Source organism: Thalassophryne amazonica, chromosome 19, assembly GCF_902500255.1.
Source record: "Thalassophryne amazonica chromosome 19, fThaAma1.1, whole genome shotgun sequence".
Lineage (NCBI taxonomy): Eukaryota > Metazoa > Chordata > Actinopteri > Batrachoidiformes > Batrachoididae > Thalassophryne > Thalassophryne amazonica.
In genome coordinates, this window is record NC_047121.1 from 3191214 (window position 1) to 3212539 (window position 21326).

General features: G+C 40.5%; 1 protein-coding gene and 1 long non-coding RNA gene across 4 annotated transcripts in view; both read left to right on the plus strand.

Annotated features, from left to right (window-relative positions):
• Nucleotides 1–577: 577 nt before the first annotated feature.
• The window catches only part of srp54 (signal recognition particle 54), a 35591-nt gene continuing 14842 nt past the window's right edge, over nt 578–21326 (plus strand). The window contains exons 1-9 of one of the 3 annotated variants that reach the window (XM_034195562.1): nt 578–675; nt 4070–4192; nt 4864–4961; nt 13524–13615; nt 13702–13786; nt 13988–14092; nt 19049–19115; nt 19865–19922; nt 20015–20165. In XM_034195562.1, coding sequence (XP_034051453.1) covers nt 4884–4961; nt 13524–13615; nt 13702–13786; nt 13988–14092; nt 19049–19115; nt 19865–19922; nt 20015–20165 — 636 coding nt within the window. In that variant the 5' untranslated portion in view covers nt 578–675; nt 4070–4192; nt 4864–4883. Of the gene's footprint in view, nt 676–4069; nt 4193–4862; nt 4962–13523; nt 13616–13701; nt 13787–13987; nt 14093–19048; nt 19116–19864; nt 19923–20014; nt 20166–21326 lie in introns of all 3 variants that reach the window. The other 2 variants (XM_034195561.1, XM_034195563.1) reach the window with 2 other exon arrangements.
• Nucleotides 6279–11705, plus strand: LOC117532242. Its single transcript, XR_004566816.1, has 3 exons — nt 6279–6304; nt 10919–10920; nt 11131–11705. It is a non-coding gene; the product is annotated as an uncharacterized LOC117532242 (long non-coding RNA).

Below are 21326 nucleotides of genomic sequence, written 5' to 3' on the forward strand. Positions count from 1 at the left end.
TATTGACTGATGTGATATTCGTAAAAGATTTAGTAAAAGCCTCATTGCAATGAATAGATACACTACTATATAAAAGCATACGTACAATTTATTGTTTAAAGAAGCCAGCATAGGTTTTGTGACAGAGATTTTGTGGATCCACTCACTGAATGACTGACTCCACGAATCCTGTATGTGTCCTGTTAATTATGTGGAAAACTGGAAAGTCTGTTCAGAAGTCCAACTGAATGTAAATCATTTTAATATGAAACATTAAAAAACACATAGTCTGAAAAATAAAATACAGGTTATGACAACACAAGTGCAGTGGAATTCAGTTATATATTTTAAATGTTTTTGGTATCCTATTAAAGTAATTAGTTACGTGGAATCCTGTACTCCACTAGTCTGTTTGAAGAGCAGTGCAGACCACAAGGAAAAATACCACGTAATATAATTTTGATTGTATTTTTGCTTCAAAGTCCCTTTAATACTCGCAAATATCAGACTTATTCCAGTGCTGAAGGCCCTTCCATACAAAATGCAGACGCTTTTGTCTGTCTGATCTGGCAACACAGAGAAGATCCCCGGAAGAACCCTTGTTGTGTTTCCGATGTCGTACTCGAATTTGATGACGTTCGTCTCTGAGACTTTGTAGCTTCCAGCCAGCTGTTTATTAAAATTCACACTTTGTCGGTAAGGACAACTCGTTAAACATGAACCTTCTGTTTAATCTAATGACTTAACAAGTCTTCTGTGATTCTTTGCCTTCTGAAACCCTCATAAACGAGTTTAAACCACCTGACGTCGCTTTTGTTGTACACTGGGCTAAGCTAGTTAGCGGCTAAAGGCTAATAACGTTAGCAGGCTCCAAAGCACCCACGTAACTTTCTCGTGGCTTTGACCACAACTTTATCTCTTCCGATGTGCAAGCCTGTGACACAGTAGGTTCATCGATAAATGTATTTCCAGTGTTTCAAAGACTGAAAAGGGTTTTTTTTTTTGGGGGGGGGGGGGGGGGGGGTTGACTGGCTAAATGTTTTAATAATGTCTTTCCAAACTGATCATTTCCCACCAATTATAGTTCCTGTGAAATGTTTATAAAATATTTGGGAACTTTGTTTTATAGTATTTTAAATGGTAACCAAATAGATCCACATTCTTGATTCAAGTACTTTCATATCACGGTCATCAAACAACATGACATAAAAATGCTGTAAATCAAAGGGATTAATAAAGTAAATTTCCGGAGAAAACCAAACTCCAGTGTGCCCACTGTGTTCAAATCTACATTCAAGAACTTTGTCATTGCTGTAGGTACAACAAGATTGCAAAAGCTGCCATCCTTGATCAATTGTGTCTTTTTAAACAATAAAGAATAAACATCATAAAATTGGAACATATCAAAGCAAAACATGTGGGTGAGATTAGCTGGTCCTAAGTGGCATTTGTCACAATCTGGACTGGTGTCGGGATAAAGAGTTTAATTTTAGACCAGTGTAAACCACACTGTGGTGTAAGACCCGTGTCGTGTCAGGCACATATACATGACCTGTAGATCTGCCCTGACACTGACCCCAAGATCACAGACCCAAGCTCCATATCAGGCAGAGCATTGAGTATCAGAGGCTGGGTATTGGCACATAATTATAATGTTGTATAGCTCTGAGATGGTACCTTTTTAAGATGTGGATTAATATTATAATAGAATAGAACAGAGCCTTTATTGCCATTGCATATACATACATTGTAATGTGTCCTCTGCATTTCCATCCATCCATCCATTTTCTTCCGCTTTATCCGGAGTCGGGTCGCGGGGGCAGCAGCTCAAGCAAAGCCGCCCAAACCTCCCGATCCACACACACCTCCCCCAGCTCCTCTGGGGGAACCCCAAGGCGTTCCCAAGCCAGCCGAGAGATGTAGTCCCTCCAGCGTGTCCTGGGTCTTCCCCGGGGCCTCCTCCCAGTAGGACGTGCCCAGAACACCTCTCCAGCGAGGACCATCCTAATTACAGTTAGACACAATCCAACCACTAGGGGCAGTGGGTAGCCAGAGTCCAGCACCCAGGGAAAACTACCAATCAGAACCTCTGTTGTCATTATACAAAAAGTGTAATACAATTACATGCTGGCATGCATGGAGTGGGGGGGACAGCTAGGAAGTAACTGGAAACAAAGCTTCAGATCTGTAAGTATCTGAAAAATTGGACCACCTCTGTAAATTAATTGCACATGTTAACTGGTCAAAAGAGGCAAATGTTCCATCAAAGCAGAGACACCTGTGTCCATCAAACTATAACTCCTCCCTCTGAATGTCAGACACCCTGTTTCCACAGACTGGACTCATTTTTCATTTCCACATCCTGTTTATATTGTAGATTTGTTGTTTATATTGTACATTTGTACTGTTGTGTATTTAAAATTGTATTTTCTTTCCTATTTGCTATTTTGCTCTGAACACAATAAAGTATTCTGATTCTGATTAATGGTGTTTCCAGGTTGCAAAGGCGGTTTCGTTAACGGAGGGAACAGACGGTTGGAGTATATGGGTGATGAAAAAAGTGTTAGTTAAGTCAAAATGACAACTGAATTGGGTCCATATTTTCAGGCAGTTTTTAACAATGATGTTACTGGAGTAGGTTAAAGGTGGACATGCCAGGGAAGGCACAGGAGGGACACTAGGGAGGAGGATTAACATGAAGTTCTATCAATCTGCAGCTATGGAGTAGGTTGACTCTTTGGGTAACATCGGTGCAATAAGCAACAAATATTTGCAACCCATTAATAAAAGAAAAAGTCAGGCAATGCAAGACCGCCCATGTTTTTAGGGTTTTGTGAAATGTTCTTAGGAATTCTCTGGTATTTCTTGTTCAGTTCCACAGTTCTAACTAGTGCTGATCCAAGAACTCAGTGGCTCCTCGAGTCTTGTGTAACCAAGCCTTTCCTACCCCTCCTCACTTCCCCACTGGCTGCGTTCACACTGCACTCCATGTTTTGGACCCAAACACATTTACATCAGCACAACTTGACATTTGTTTTGAGAAAGCACGTTTTTCCACACACCACAATTATGGGGTATATCGGTGAAGATGAGAGACGGAGACAAAGCAGTCAACTGCCATTTTCCACCAGTGGGCATTTTACAGCGCTAAGAGATAAGTGGTGGCTATAATGCCTGCTAGGCAGTGCAAAAAATAGAAGAGAAGTCTATTTTATGCAAATACTGAGCGATGCATATTTCACCACATTAAATATTTGTACCATTGAACAAATGAAAAACATTCATTATTTGCTTTATATTAGGCCTAAAAGATTGATATTTTATAAATTTATAAACAAGAGAAAAGGGACTTACATTTTGGAGTGCGTCACTGGTCCTTTGATGTCAACAGGTTCCAAACAGTCCAACACAAATTTTAAATAGCAAGAAAATTCAATCTGGAATTGTTCTCAGTCAACATGCAAAAACAGTCATATAGTTCAAAAGCAATCCTGATGATGTAGTCTGTAACTGATGCTGTGCACTGACTTCTTCATGTACTTCTGCTGCTTTTCTCAGTACAGCAAAAATTTGCGACGCAATTTTGTCAAGCTCTTCATGCGACAGCGGTTCTACTTTAGCTAGGTACGTCCCAGCGAATATTCCAAATGCTGCAGACGGTTTATGGCGTACTGAATTTGTTTTTTCTTTTGTGTTAGAAGAATGAGCAGCATCAATAAGCTGCTACATGCTCGTGTGCGCACGTGGTGTGTGTGCACGGTGGTCACAGTGTGCAGTGGTACAAATCATATGGAACCAAATTTACATGCTAAACAAATGGAACCAAAATTGCACACTAATGGAGCACAGTGGCAAATGCGATGAATGACATGACGTGACATACAAAAAAAAAAACAATGAAATGACGACGATCTATTCAGGTGTTAAATAATACTTATGAGCTGACTTAAGGGCAGCCTGTGATTCATCATTAACAAGAGCCGACATTTTCATCAAACTACACCATAAATGTTATTTTTGGGACAGGGTGTGTATTTCAAGGTGGTCTGTTAATTTATTGATGTATTTTTGATTGTTCTTCACATTGCAGGAAGTCTCTTCTTACATAGTGTGACATTTTACCTGTCAGGTGACCTTCTAACGGAGTGTCGTCACAAGTGGGAGAGGGGGGACACTTCCCTCCACTAACACACAGCCTCTTTTACCACACACGGTAAGTGAATTACGCTCACTAGTTCCACTGTTGCTGTTAACATTTTATACAACCAGTAACTGTTCATCCCCACAGAGCACTTACTGCCAGTATTATACATTTAAAACCAAAGTTAAGGAGATGATAGCCTCTGGAGGTTGAAAGGCTTTTAATGTGAAATGTCCATGGAGGATGTTTCACATGAAACAATAAATACTGAAGTGAACAAAGAGAGTGCAAACAGCTTTCACTCATGTGCACCAGCAAATGTGTCTGACAGCTCATCTTTATTTGTTGTTTTTAGCTGTGTGGTTTTATTCTACTTTTTATATTTCAATATTTTTTTTTATATTCAGTTTCCAGTTTTTGAATATTCTTAAAAATTAAGAGTTCATTGTTCTCTGAAAGGGTGTAATTGTATTATCAGCGGCATATTAGTATAAAAATGATTATTTATCATAATTATTCCTACAAAAATATATCATCCAACAGAAATAGTTATCATGTCAGGACTAATTCCGAACTGCTCAAGACAACGGGTAATTTAGCTCCTCTTCCTGCAGATAAGGAATGTTTCCTGAAACTGTGTAATTGTTCTTGAATCGCTTTGGTTGAGGCAGACTGAAAAGACTGCATGTGAAATGACATACAGCAGAAATCTTTGGTTGGTCATTTGTGTTCTGTGTTTTCAGGATCTGTTTGGACCGCCAGCATGGTGTTAGCAGATTTAGGAAGGAAGATCACCTCAGCGCTGAGGTCACTCAGCAATGCTACCATCATCAATGAGGAGGTAAATGACACGGACCCAGTGACACGGCATCGGCTCTTTGTGGTGACAGGACATGGTCTAAATCTCACATATACAGTATTTGACTATATCCGTGTATTCTTGTTTACCTGATGATCAAGCCCATGACCCCAATCCACAGCAGGTATGGTGTGGATTTTTAAAGTTATGGCATTGAGATGTTGCATTTTGTTAGCCATAAATAATGATGACATTTTAAGCTAATATAACCTATACAAACTCTCAAAACCCAGTTAGCATTTTGACGAATAAATTGACATCAAGATCAATCAGTCAGTCAACATTTATTTGTATCGCCCTTTACAGCAGCCAGACGGTGTCCAAAGTGCTTTACAGTAAAATCAAGGAACAAGAATTCACAGAAATTCACAAAAAAGTGATCATTCAGTAATCGTGCATAATTCAGGAGGTAACCTGTTCCACAGCCAGCTACTGCAAAAGCACAACCACCCTAGAGTTTATCTGTTGACATCAGAACATCTAAGTAAAGATCACCAGTCAACCGTATAGAGGAGGGATTTCTTTCACCAAAACATTCAATCTAGGCTTACATCTCAGATGTACCCTCTGGCAAATTGTAGCTGAACTTTCAGGTCATCTTCTTAATAAAACCCTCCTCTGTCCCACTTCATCATGAAGCTGCAAAACATGCACTTTGCACAATTTCTCCAATCACACACACAGAAGCCTAGAACTTCTTCTGGGTTGTCTGGGTGTCTTGCTGACTTTCCTCATTCTTCTCCTTCTTGCACAATCACTTAGTTTTTGAGAATGATCTACTCCACACAGATTTACCATAGATTGTCATACTATTTGTATTTCTTCATAATTGATGTAAATAAAGTTCAAGACATATTCAGTGACTTGGAAATGTTCATGTATCCATCCCCTGACTTGTCTGAAGAAAACTGGCAATTAAACTGATTATTTACAGGTATTATACCAAAGGGGCTGATTATTTATGCAACCCATCATCTTGGCATTTATATTTTTAATTAATTTATATCAAGTTGTAGAGATTTACTTGCAGTTTGAGTCTAAGGAAGATCATTTTAGAATTTTTTTATATTGAGAAGCCTGATTTACTTTTTGTATTTGAAATGGTATAAACACATTAAAATGCGTGAAATACCAAGAGGCTGAATACTTTTGCAAGCCACTGTATCAGACAAGTAGGAAGGTGGAAGGCCATTAATAGCTTTAAAAACAAACATAAACAAATTAAAATGCGTGAAATACCAAGAGGCTGAATACTTTTGCAAGCCACTGTATCAGACAAGTAGGAAGGTGGAAGGCCATTAATAGCTTTAAAAACAAACATTAAAGTCTTAAAATCAATCAATCAATCAATTTTTTTTATATAGCGCCAAATCACAACAAACAGTTGCCCCAAGGCGCTTTATATTGTAAGGCAAGGCCATACAATAATTATGTAAAACCCCAACGGTCAAAACGACCCCCTGTGAGCAAGCACTTGGCTACAGTGGGAAGGAAAAACTCCCTTTTAACAGGAAGAAACCTCCAGCAGAACCAGGCTCAGGGAGGGGCAGTCTTCTGCTGGGACTGGTTGGGGCTGAGGGAGAGAACCAGGAAAAAGACATGCTGTGGAGGGGAGCAGAGATCGATCACTAATGATTAAATGCAGAGTGGTGCATACAGAGCAAAAAGAAAAAGAAACAGTGCATCATGGGAACCCCCCAGCAGTCTACGTCTATAGCAGCATAACTAAGGGATGGTTCAGGGTCACCTGATCCAGCCCTAACTATAAGCTTTAGCAAAAAGGAAAGTTTTAAGCCTAATCTTAAAAGTAGAGAGGGTGTCTGTCTCCCTGATCTGAATTGGGAGCTGGTTCCACAGGAGAGGAGCCTGAAAGCTGAAGGCTCTGCCTCCCATTCTACTCTTACAAACCCTAGGAACTACAAGTAAGCCTGCAGTCTGAGAGCGAAGCGCTCTATTGGGGTAATATGGTACTACGAGGTCCCTAAGATAAGATGGGACCTGATTATTCAAAACCTTATAAGTAAGAAGAAGAATTTTAAATTCTATTCTAGAATTAACAGGAAGCCAATGAAGAGAGGCCAATATGGGTGAGATATGCTCTCTCCTTCTAGTCCCCGTCAGTACTCTAGCTGCAGCATTTTGAATTAACTGAAGGCTTTTTAGGGAACTTTTAGGACAACCTGATAATAATGAATTACAATAGTCCAGCCTAGAGGAAATAAATGCATGAATTAGTTTTTCAGCATCACTCTGAGACAAGACCTTTCTGATTTTAGAGATATTGCGTAAATGCAAAAAAGCAGTCCTACATATTTGTTTAATATGCACTTTGAATGACATATCCTGATCAAAAATGACTCCAAGATTTCTCACAGTATTACTAGAGGTCAGGGTAATGCCATCCAGAGTAAGGATCTGGTTAGACACCATGTTTCTAAGATTTGTGGGGCCAAGTACAATAACTTCAGTTTTATCTGAGTTTAAAAGCAGGAAATTAGAGGTCATCCATGTCTTTATGTCTGTAAGACAATCCTGCAGTTTAGCTAATTGGTGTGTGTCCTCTGGCTTCATGGATAGATAAAGCTGGGTATCATCTGCGTAACAATGAAAATTTAAGCAATACCGTCTAATAATACTGCCTAAGGGAAGCATGTATAAAGTGAATAAAATTGGTCCTAGCACAGAACCTTGTGGAACTCCATAATTAACTTTAGTCTGTGAAGAAGATTCCCCATTTACATGAACAAATTGTAATCTATTAGACAAATATGATTCAAACCACCACAGCGCAGTGCCTTTAATACCTATGGCATGCTCTAATCTCTGTAATAAAATTTTATGGTCAACAGTATCAAAAGCAGCACTGAGATCTAACAGAACAAGCACAGAGATGAGTCCACTGTCCGAGGCCATAAGAAGATCATTTGTAACCTTCACTAATGCTGTTTCTGTACTATGATGAATTCTAAAACCTGACTGAAACTCTTCAAATAGACCATTCCTCTGCAGATGATCAGTTAGCTGTTTTACAACTACCCTTTCAAGAATTTTTGAGAGAAAAGGAAGGTTGGAGATTGGCCTATAATTAGCTAAGATAGCTGGGTCAAGTGATGGCTTTTTAAGTAATGGTTTAATTACTGCCACCTTAAAAGCCTGTGGTACATAGCCAACTAACAAAGATAGATTGATCATATTTAAGATCGAAGCATTAAATAATGGTAGGGCTTCCTTGAGCAGCCTGGTAGGAATGGGGTCTAATAAACATGTTGATGGTTTGGATGAAGTAACTAATGAGAATAACTCAGACAGAACAATCGGAGAGAAAGAGTCTAACCAAATACCGGCATCACTGAAAGCAGCCAAAGATAACGATACGTCTTTGGGATGGTTATGAGTAATTTTTTCTCTAATAGTTAAAATTTTGTTAGCAAAGAAAGTCATGAAGTCATTACTAGTTAAAGTTAATGGAATACTCAGCTCAATAGAGCTCTGACTCTTTGTCAGCCTGGCTACAGTGCTGAAAAGAAACCTGGGGTTGTTCTTATTTTCTTCAATTAGTGATGAGTAGAAAGATGTCCTAGCTTTACGAAGGGCTTTTTATAGAGCAACAGACTCTTTTTCCAGGCTAAGTGAAGATCTTCTAAATTAGTGAGACGCCATTTCCTCTCCAACTTACGGGTTATCTGCTTTAAGCTACGAGTTTGTGAGTTATACCACGGAGTCAGACACTTCTGATTTAAAGCTCTCTTTTTCAGAGGAGCTACAGCATCCAAAGTTGTCTTCAATGAGGATGTAAAACTATTGACGAGATACTCTATCTCCCTTACAGAGTTTAGGTAGCTACTCTGCACTGTGTTGGTATATGGCATTAGAGAACATAAAGAAGGAATCATATCCTTAAACCTAGTTACAGCGCTTTCTGAAAGACTTCTAGTGTAATGAAACTTATTCCCCACTGCTGGGTAGTCCATCAGAGTAAATGTAAATGTTATTAAGAAATGATCAGACAGAAGGGAGTTATCAGGGAATACTGTTAAGTCTTCTATTTCCATACCATAAGTCAGAACAAGATCTAAGATATGATTAAAGTGGTGGGTGGACTCATTTACTTTTTGAGCAAAGCCAATAGAGTCTAATAATAGATTAAATGCAGTGTTGAGGCTGTCATTCTCAGCATCTGTGTGGATGTTAAAATCGCCCACTATAATTATCTTATCTGAGCTAAGCACTAAGTCAGACAAAAGGTCTGAAAATTCACAGAGAAACTCACAGTAACGACCAGGTGGACGATAGATAATAACAAATAAAACTGGTTTTTGGGACTTCCAATTTGGATGGACAAGACTAAGAGACAAGCTTTCAAATGAATTAAAGCTCTGTCTGGGTTTTGGATTAATTAATAAGCTGGAATGGAAGATTGCTGCTAATCCTCCACCCCGGCCCGTGCTACGAGCATTCTGACAGTTAGTGTGACTCGGGGGTGTTGACTCATTTAAACTAACATATTCATCCTGCTGTAACCAGGTTTCTGTTAGGCAGAATAAATCAATATGTTGATCAATTATTATATCATTTACCAACAGGGACTTAGAAGAGAGAGACCTAATGTTTAATAGACCACATTTAACTGTTTTAGTCTGTGGTGCAGTTGAAGGTGCTATATTATTTTTTCTTTTTGAATTTTTATGCTTAAATAGATTTTTGCTGGTTATTGGTAGTCTGGGAGCAGGCACCGTCTCTACGGGGATGGGGTAATGAGGGGATGGCAGGGGGAGAGAAGCTGCAGAGAGGTGTGTAAGACTACAACTCTGCTTCCTGGTCCCAACCCTGGATAGTCACGGTTTGGAGGATTTAAGAAAATTGGCCAGATTTCTAGAAATGAGAGCTGCTCCATCCAAAGTGGGATGGCTGCCGTCTCTCCTAACAAGACCAGGTTTTCCCCAGAAGCTTTGCCAATTATCTATGAAGCCCACCTCATTTTTTGGACACCACTCAGACAGCCAGCAATTCAAGGAGAACATGCGGCTAAACATGTCACTCCCGGTCTGATTGGGGAGGGGCCCAGAGAAAACTACAGAGTCCGACATTGTTTTTGCAAAGTTACACACCGATTCAATGTTAATTTTAGTGACCTCCGATTGGCGTAACCGGGTGTCATTACTGCCGACGTGAATTACAATCTTACCAAATTTACGCTTAGCCTTAACCAGCAGTTTCAAATTTCCTTCAATGTCGCCTGCTCTGGCCCCCGGAAGACAATTGACTATGGTTGCTGGTGTCGCTAACTTCACATTTCTCAAAACAGAGTCGCCAATAACCAGAGTTTGATCCTCGGCGGGTGTATCGTCGAGTGGGGAAAAAACGGTTAAAGATGTGAACGGGTTGGCGGTGTACACGGGGCTTCTGTTTAGGGCTACGCTTCCTCCTCACAGTCACCCAGTCGGCCTGCTTTCCCGGCTGCTCGGGATCTGCCAGGGGGAACTAACGGCGGCTAAGCTACCTTGGTCCGCACCGACTACAGGGGCCTTGCTAGCTGTAGAATTTTCCACGGTGCGGAGCCGAGTCTCCAATTCGCCCAGCCTGGCCTCCAAAGCTACGAATAAGCTACACTTATTACAAGTACCATTACTGCTAAAGGAGGCCGAGGAATAACTAAACATTTCACACCCAGAGCAGAAAAGTGCGGGAGAGACAGGAGAAGCCGCCATGCTAAATCGGCTAAGAGCTAGTAGCTACGCTAAGCTAGCGGATTCCTAAAAACACGCAAAGCGAATAATGTGTAAATAATTTAGAGGTGATTCAGCAGAAGGAGTGCTTTAGTTAAGGCACGTAAAGATTACACTGGGAAACAAATCGTAATCTAGATAACTAGATCAATCTAACTGCGCAGATCAAACAGCTAACAGATACAGAAAAACACCGCTGTGCTCCGGAACAAGAAGTGATACAATACCGCAGTGAGAGCCGACCACCAGTAGAGTCAAGTAAAAAAGTAAAAAAAAAAAAAAAAAAAAAAAATAAAAAGGTAAAAAAGTAAAAAAGTCTTGAAAAAGACTATTAGTTCAAAGTCCAAAGCAGCAGGTAGCAGTCTCTGTGTAAACAGTCCCAACAGAGAGCCAAAATTAACAGATACAGCAAAACACCGCTGTAGGTTTCTGTCAATTCTAAAACAAACTGAAAGCCAGTGGAGTGAGTAAAGTACAGGAATAATATGCTCACTTCTGAATGTCTTCATTTAAAGAGGAGCAGCAGCATTTTGCACAAGTTGGAGGAGTACAAGAGAAGACTGGTTAATACCAGCATAAAGCATGTTACAGTCATCAAGTCTGGAGCTGTTGAAAACATGAATGGACATCTGAAGATCACATTTACTGAGAAAGAACTTTACTTTAGCCAGAAGACGTAGCTGGAAAAACGTGTTTATCTGTTGATCGAACCTCAAACATCTGTCAAATATCACTCCCAAATTCTGCTGGTTTTAAATAATGAGCCAGAAAATCAAAGTTTGACGGTACAATATTCAGCCTGCCAGAATATCCAAACACAATGGTCTCAGTTTTACCATTTTTCAGGTAAAGGACATTTTCAGACAGACACTGCTTTACATCATGAATCCACTTAAATAATGAATTCAAAGCATCGCTTCTTTTAGTCCTCATAGGCAGATAGAATTGCGGATCATCTGCATAACAGTGAAAGGACAGGTTGTACTCGGCTATAATTGACCCCAGTGGCAAAATGTGCAATGAAAATAGAATAAGTCCAAGGATAGAACCGTGTGGCATGTCGTGGTCCTTCTTTTGGTTGTCTCAGGATGACTTCTTTTAGCTAACACAAACTAATTGCAAGTGATTTACTAGAAAAGGACACAACACTTTGGAATAATTCAGCCTTAAGCAAGATAAAATGCACAGAGTTTTTAAGTTTATTTAAGCCTTCGACACAGAGCTTATACAAACTGAGTCCTCTAGAGAGACTGAATATGTGACGACCGCGCTCATCTATTTATTGGAGACCCGCGGGCATCGCTCCTCCTTCGACTTTTTTATTTATTTCATTCCCAAGACATGGTTTTCTATTGGAAGCGTCCTCTAGTGAACCCTAAGCAGGTGTTAGGCCATTATTTCAATGTGACAAACGCTCCCATTAAAACGTGAAGGATTTACAACTGATTTTTTTAAAAGACCTTCGGCCACAGGTGCAGCTGGCCTGAGGCCCCCTGCACGTGGCCTGCGGGGTCACGGCCACAGGTGCAGCTGGCCTGAGGCCCCCTGCACGTGGCCTGCGGGAAAGCACCTAAAAGGCCTTGGAAAGCCCCTGACAGACCGAATGACTAATAGAGCCCTTTTTTTTGGGTTGAACACCTGCTAGTTCAGCCAGAGGACATACAGTTCAGATCAGGACACTTGATAGTTCATCACAGTTCAAATAAGGACCTAAAAATTCTTCTACAGGCACTCAACAACAAAGAGGAGCATTCGATGAGGAGAGGTCACTAATCATAATGGAAAAACTCCTCTAAACCAAATAGGATTCAAACCTCTTAAGTACAGTTCCATGAAGGGTAACAGGATGTTCTAACTGGGAAACAAGTGTTGTGTGATCCACAGTGTCAAAGGCTTCTGTGAGGTCCAACAGAACCAGCACAGCAGGATTCCCTGCATCCACAGACAGAGTGATATCATTATGTACTTTTAAAAGTGCCAACTCAGTCCTGTGTCCTCATCTAAATCCAGATTGGTTTTTTTCATGAATGTGATTGTTTTATAAAAATGACTAACTGTATAAAAACAACCTTTTCTAAGACTTTAGGGAGAAATGGCAGATGTGACACGGGTTGAAAATGAGAAAACTGACGAGTCGAGGTGAGGATTTTTTTTTTTAAGAAGGGGTCGAACCACAATATGTTTAGAAGCAGCTGGAACAGACCCCAAACGAAGACAAGAGTTAATAAGTGTTAGGAGACCCTACAGGAATAAAAACCTCATTCAGCACCTAAGCTGGAACAAGATCTAAAGGACAAGTTGTAGGTTTTGTCTGTTTCTCAACCTCACTGAAGGATGAAAGAGAAACGGACTCAAACTGCTCGAGCACAGCAGAATGTGCACCAATAACAGATAGTTAGTTCAACATTACATTATGGTCAGCATTCTGTAGGACTGATGAGACTCTGTCAAAACTGAAGAAACTGTTCACAGGTTGTGGTTATAGCATCCATCAGAAAGAGGGACATGGGTTTACAACTGAGTTCATCATCTGAAATAACACTCCGGGACGAGGACAACTGCTGGAAATAATATGAGACAGATATTGAGCTTTTGCCTCCTTCACAGCCTTCTGGTAGTCTGTTAGATGGTCCCTCAGAATACCCAGAGACACCTGTAGTTTGTCCTTTTCCACCTTCTTACTGTGTGTCTGCAGCGTTGCCCGAGGACACAGGTCCTCAAACAAGTCAACAAGGTCAGCTGAACTTGGTGTTAGTGGGGTTTGGCGAGGGATGGGCAGTTGATGGACCCTACTTGGATCTACTTTTGTTTGCTACAGGTTCTGAATGCCATGCTGAAGGAGGTGTGTGCCGCCCTGCTTGAGGCTGACGTCAACATCAAATTGGTCAAACAACTGAGAGAAAATGTCAAGTGAGTCTCCGCTCTGGCAGCTGCAGGTGCAGCATTTTGTCAGCAGCAGTAAAGAGATGTATGTTTTGTACTTTTTGTCTCTGAAGGTCTGCTATAGACCTGGAAGAGATGGCATCAGGCCTAAATAAGAGGAGAATGATCCAGCACGCTGTTTTCAAGGAGCTGGTGAAGGTTAGCTGATTTATTCCTGCTTGGAAATGCCCTGAATAAACCAGCTAATTAAAGTTTGAGTTTTCAAGACTGAATGTGATATTGAATAGTAAAAAATCCACATAATCTTTTTTGTAAGTTTGGATGAATTTAAGTGAACATGTATGAAAATGTAAGAGCAAATGTAAAATGTTGTTTATTTGCTGGACTGTTTGTGTTCAGCTGGTGGATCCTGGCGTGAAGGCTTGGACTCCTACTAAAGGGAAGAACAATGTCATCATGTTTGTTGGTCTGCAGGGCAGTGGGAAAACGACAACCTGTTCCAAGGTGACAACATACGTCTGATACATAACCTGTCTAACGCACACCCTTATCGATGCTGCGGGGTAGTTCTCTTAATGGACCTAACCCCTTATGATGTCACTTATGTAAACAAGAGAGCCTCTCATTGTGGGATTGATTGCGGTGGTCCCTGACTTTTTAAGTTGATTTTTCCATCCCATTACTCTGCTAAAAAAAAAAAAAATCTTGCAGCGAACCCTGTAATGGTCTTATTGTGGTTTCCTCCCTTTTGGTCCCACAATGCCGCACAGCAAACACTGACTGATGTCTTAGGTCATTTGTCCATGGAGCAGCATTGTGGGCCAACAATGTCACAGCCTTTAATATTCTGATAGATAATTGGCAAAGCTTCTGGGGAAAACCTGGTCTTGTTAGGAGAGACGGCATCCATCCCACTTTGGATGGAGCAGCTCTCATTTCTAGAAATCTGGCCAATTTTCTTAAATCCTCCAAACCGTGACTATCCAGGGTTGGGACCAGGAAGCAGAGTTGTAGTCTTACACACCTCTCTGCAGCTTCTCTCCCCCTGCCATCCCCTCATTACCCCATCCCCGTAGAGACGGTGCCTGCTCCCAGACTACCAATAACCAGAAAAAATCTATTTAAGCATAAAAATTCAAAAAGAAAAAATATAGCACCTTCAACTGCCCACAGACTAAAATAGTTAAATGTGGTCTATTAAACATTAGGTCTCTCTCTTCTAAGTCCCTGTTGGTAAATGATATAATAATTGATCAACATATTGATTTATTCTGCCTAACAGAAACCTGGTTACAGCAGGATGAATATGTTAGTTTAAATGAGTCAACACCCCCGAGTCACACTAACTGTCAGAATGCTCGTAGCACGGGCCGGGGCGGAGGATTAGCAGCAATCTTCCATTCCAGCTTATTAATTAATCAAAAACCCAGACAGAGCTTTAATTCATTTGAAAGCTTGTCTCTTAGTCTTGTCCATCCAAATTGGAAGTCCCAAAAACCAGTTTTATTTGTTATTGTCTATCATCCACCTGGTCGTTACTGTGAGTTTCTCTGTGAATTTTCAGACCTTTTGTCTGACTTAGTGCTTAGCTCAGATAAGATAATTATAGTGGGCGATTTTAACATCCACACAGATGCTGAGAATGACAGCCTCAACACTGCATTTAATCTATTATTAGACTCTATTGGCTTTGCTCAAAAAGTAAATGAGTCCACCCACCACTTTAATCATATCTTAGATCTTGTTCTGACTTATGGTATGGAAATAGAAGACTTAACAGTATTCCCTGAAAACTCCCTTCTGTCTGATCATTTCTTAATAACATTTACATTTACTCTGATGGACTACCCAGCAGTGGGGAATAAGTTTCATTACACTAGAAGTCTTTCAGAAAGCGCTGTAACTAGGTTTAAGGATATGATTCCTTCTTTATGTTCTCTAATGCCATATACCAACACAGTGCAGAGTAGCTACCTAAACTCTGTAAGGGAGATAGAGTATCTCGTCAATAGTTTTACATCCTCATTGAAGACAACTTTGGATGCTGTAGCTCCTCTGAAAAAGAGAGCTTTAAATCAGAAGTGTCTGACTCCATGGTATAACTCACAAACTTGTAGCTTAAAGCAGATAACCCGTAAGTTGGAGAGGAAATGGCGTCTCACTAATTTAGAAGATCTTCACTTAGCCTGGAAAAAGAGTCTGTTGCTCTATAAAAAGCCCTCCGTAAAGCTAGGACATCTTTCTACTCATCACTAATTGAAGAAAATAAGAACAACCCCAGGTTTCTTTTCAGCACTGTAGCCAGGCTGACAAAGAGTCAGAGCTCTATTGAGCTGAGTATTCCATTAACTTTAACTAGTAATGACTTCATGACTTTCTTTGCTAACAAAATTTTAACTATTAGAGAAAAAATTACTCATAACCATCCCAAAGACGTATCGTTATCTTTGGCTGCTTTCAGTGATGCCGGTATTTGGTTAGACTCTTTCTCTCCGATTGTTCTGTCTGAGTTATTTTCATTAGTTACTTCATCCAAACCATCAACATGTTTATTAGACCCCATTCCTACCAGGCTGCTCAAGGAAGCCCTACCATTATTTAATGCTTCGATCTTAAATATGATCAATCTATCTTTGTTAGTTGGCTATGTACCACAGGCTTTTAAGGTGGCAGTAATTAAACCATTACTTAAAAAGCCATCACTTGACCCAGCTATCTTAGCTAATTATAGGCCAATCTCCAACCTTCCTTTTCTCTCAAAAATTCTTGAAAGGGTAGTTGTAAAACAGCTAACTGATCATCTGCAGAGGAATGGTCTATTTGAAGAGTTTCAGTCAGGTTTTAGAATTCATCATAGTACAGAAACAGCATTAGTGAAGGTTACAAATGATCTTCTTATGGCCTCGGACAGTGGACTCATCTCTGTGCTTGTTCTGTTAGACCTCAGTGCTGCTTTTGATACTGTTGACCATAAAATTTTATTACAGAGATTAGAGCATGCCATAGGTATTAAAGGCACTGTGCTGCGGTGGTTTGAATCATATTTGTCTAATAGATTACAATTTGTTCATGTAAATGGGGAATCTTCTTCACAGACTAAAGTTAATTATGGAGTTCCACAAGGTTCTGTGCTAGGACCAATTTTATTCACTTTATACATGCTTCCCTTAGGCAGTATTATTAGACGGTATTGCTTAAATTTTCATTGTTACGCAGATGATACCCAGCTTTATCTATCCATGAAGCCAGAGGACACACACCAATTAGCTAAACTGCAGGATTGTCTTACAGACATAAAGACATGGATGACCTCTAATTTCCTGCTTTTAAACTCAGATAAAACTGAAGTTATTGTACTTGGCCCCACAAATCTTAGAAACATGGTGTCTAACCAGATCCTTACTCTGGATGGCATTACCCTGACCTCTAGTAATACTGTGAGAAATCTTGGAGTCATTTTTGATCAGGATATGTCCTTCAATGCGCATATTAAACAAATATGTAGGACTGCTTTTTTGCATTTACGCAATATCTCTAAAATCAGAAAGGTCTTGTCTCAGAGTGATGCTGAAAAACTAATTCATGCATTTATTTCCTCTAGGCTGGACTATTGTAATTCATTATTATCAGGTTGTCCTAAAAGTTCCCTAAAAAGCCTTCAGTTAATTCAAAATGCTGCAGCTAGAGTACTGACGGGGACTAGAAGGAGAGAGCATATCTCACCCATATTGGCCTCTCTTCATTGGCTTCCTGTTAATTCTAGAATAGAATTTAAAATTCTTCTTCTTACTTATAAGGTTTTGAATAATCAGGTCCCATCTTATCTTAGGGACCTCGTAGTACCATATCACCCCAATAGAGCGCTTCGCTCTCAGACTGCAGGCTTACTTGTAGTTCCTAGGGTTTGTAAGAGTAGAATGGGAGGCAGAGCCTTCAGCTTTCAGGCTCCTCTCCTGTGGAACCAGCTCCCAATTCAGATCAGGGAGACAGACACCCTCTCTACTTTTAAGATTAGGCTTAAAACTTTCCTTTTTGCTAAAGCTTATAGTTAGGGCTGGATCAGGTGACCCTGAACCATCCCTTAGTTATGCTGCTATAGACGTAGACTGCTGGGGGGTTCCCATGATGCACTGTTTCTTTCTCTTTTTGCTCTGTATGCACCACTCTGCATTTAATCATTAGTGATCGATCTCTGCTCCCCTCCACAGCATGTCTTTTTCCTGGTTCTCTCCCTCAGCCCCAACCAGTCCCAGCAGAAGACTGCCCCTCCCTGAGCCTGGTTCTGCTGGAGGTTTCTTCCTGTTAAAAGGGAGTTTTTCCTTCCCACTGTAGCCAAGTGCTTGCTCACAGGGGGTCGTTTTGACCGTTGGGGTTTTACATAATTATTGTATGGCCTTGCCTTACAATATAAAGCGCCTTGGGGCAACTGTTTGTTGTGATTTGGCGCTATAGAAAAAAATTGATTGATTGATTGATTGATTAATTATACATATTTCTACATGTACCCTTGTCAGTATGCTATGTGATGGTCTAGAGGTTTGAGTGGTGAGCTTGTGTCCACAGGGTCCTCAGGTTGATTCCCCATCAGACTCAAAAAATCTTTCCTTAGACAAGGTCCTTAATCCCCAGGTTGTTCCCATTGTGTAGTTGAACAACTTGCATGACAGCATGCTTTGTCATTGGTGTGTGAATGTGAGGCATCATTGTAAGATGAATAAGTGCAGTAGAGTTGTGGACCATTTGCCATGATCCATTTCCTCAAATAGTTCGCTTTGGTTGTGGGGCTTAAATTCAGTTCAAACTTAAGAAATGGTGGGACTCAGTCAGGTTCCAAGTGAAACATGGTAAAAATGCAAACCCAGAAAGTAATCAAACCATATGTTAGTTCTGCAAGTTATATGGTTTGCCTTGATTGAAATGACAATGATAATGGTAATGATAATGGTAGGACACGTGCATCGGTCCGGTCTGATCTGGGAGCAGGCGTCTGTGCTGTGTTGCAGAATCCATCACACTCCACAACTGCCTTTGTCCTGGATGTCAGTCACCTTGGGAAACAGTCAGTCAGTTCCCACTTCCCAAAATTCAAATGCATCATTTATTTGGGACCCCCCCCCCCCCCCCCCACACACACACACACACACACACACACATAAATGTAAAGTATTCATTGAGCGAACGGGTTTGAATAGTCTGTAGCTCAGTGTCACAAAAAGGAAACAACAAACAGCAACTTGTGATTAAACCAGCTGAGGTTACCGATAGTTATGGTATTATGTCTTAATGTCAGCAGGATTGTTGTTGAAACGTTGTTCTGATTCCTCTGAATCCTCTACAGATCTTAATTTCAGCAGCTTTATCTGTGAATGTTAGTTTTCTTGTCTTTGTTTTTAAGATGACGCACCCCGTCGTGATGTTTAGCGTGTATGTTCTCACAATAATAGCTCTGTTTTCCTCCAGCTGGCTTATTATTACCAGAGGAAAGGCTGGAAGACCTGCCTGATCTGTGCCGACACCTTCAGAGCTGGTAAAAATGCTTCCCTCTGCCCCCCACCCCCTTTTTTTCCTAATATTTATTTAGAAATTGATTTACTATAACTAATGTTCAAATGACAAGAAAATTAATTAATAATTTTGATAATTCCCTGCAGTGTTAACTGGAGGACTTGTAGAACAACTACAAAAAAGTGGATGGGTTAGTCCATCCCAGCAGAACGGTAAAATGAAATTAGAATTAAATGATGTGGAGAGCTCGTGAATATGCACGATGCCAAAATATTTCTTCGATAGTGTAAATTACTTGTAGCAAACCGTTCCAAAACCTTTGAAACAGGTTTCAATCATACTTCTGGTGTCTGCATGAAAAAGAACAAGCCATTAATTATTAATTTTACATTTACATCTTCACACACTGTCCTACTTTAGAGAGCTCTTCTGTCTGTCAGCTCCTGTAAAGGTCCAAAAAACATCCAGCAAATTTAACACTTGTAGTTTTTCAAGTAGTACTTGTAGTATTCAGCGTTTAATGTGTTGGCTGACAAAATATACACGAAAAATCTTTCAAGGAATTATGTAATTTTTTTTTAGTTGTCCATGTTGGAAAATAAATTCATGATTTTATTTTTATGCAAAAATATTATGTTTATGTCCTGACTGATGCAATAGGACATGCCAACATTCCAGTACAGATTAATATTCCAGTGCAGATTTACATTCCGGCACAGTCAGCTGGGATCTCATAGGTACGTATGTGGTATTTTCTTCTCTTCTCACAAGGTGCTTTTGATCAGCTCAAACAGAATGCAACCAAAGCCAGAATTCCGTTCTATGGAAGGTGAGGATTTTTTTTTTTCTTCACTGTACACACATAACATTAGACTGCCCCCTGGTGTATGCCACATATTCATTGTTGTTGTTGGTTTTCAGTTACACAGAGATGGACCCAGTGGTCATTGCCTCAGAAGGCGTGGAGAAGTTCAAAGGCGAGAACTTTGAGATCATCATAGTGGACACTAGTGGGCGACACAAACAGGAAGACTCGCTGTTTGAGGAGATGCTTCAAGTCTCTAACGCTGTGGTCAGTATCTGAAGGCCTCTGGCCATTATGTGAGGACAGCTGCAGCTTGGTGGTCTGTCCTTCTCAGTATGTCAGTTCTGAATCTGTCACCAGTAGTGCCTCCAGAATTTAAGGTGTGGAATAGAGGGACGGGTATTCTTGCAGTTTATGACATTTGAGACCTTTGGAGCCAGGACGTAGGGTTGGTACCGGGCCGATACGTAGGGTTTAATTAGGTCAGCTAGGTAGGGAGGTGCCAGTCCGTGAACAAATTTATAGACGAGTAGCAGAACCTTAAAATCTGATCTCACTGGGACAGGAAGCCAGTGAAGGGACGCCAGAATGGGTGTAATGTGGTTGAACTTTCTGCTTCATTTCAAAAGTCTGGCTGCAGCATTTTGATCCAATTGGAGACCCCTAATGTTGGACTGCGGTAAACCAGAGAATAGAATTGAACATTTATCAAATCTGAATATAGTTGTAAATGGCAGTGTTGTAATGAAATGGCTAAACTTCCATGTCGAGTCCCGAGTCCCCACCATTTGAATCTGAGTCACTGAAGTAGCAGTCCTTGGACCATAAAGCTTGGTCACTGCCACCCAAAGAAATAAAACCTTTGATATGGCATTTTGGTCACCCATCTATAGGGACTTTAAAATGTGTGGTAGCTGTAGCCAGCTAGGGGTCAGTGAAGAGTTACACGGGGGTCCAAATTTAAAAATGCTGCATGAGAAGAATACCACGTTGTTTGAACATAGGGATTCCAAAAAGGTATAGCTTAGGCTATCAGTGACTGAATATCATGGAGTTACTAGTAGTGTATGTGGGCATCAATATTCTGATGTGAAATTATGTAGACATTTGTGATATACAGTAACCTCTGCAACCCACCACCAGAAATAAAGCCTATCTGGAAATGGAAAAAGCTACATTTCCTTGAATGTCTCCTTGAGGCTGGGTCCAACAAAGAGCACATTGCCGTGGTGGACAAGTGGTTAACTGCACTTGTTTCCAGTGCTGAAGTTTCCCAATTCAAGGCCACCCCTGCCCATTCTTCATGAAATGTGGAGTCCCATCAGGAAATTTGGGGTTCCACAAGGGCCCGTCTTAGGCCCCCTGCTTTTCTCCCTTTATATAGCACCCCTTGGTCACATATTGCTTCATTTTGGGATTACCTTTCAT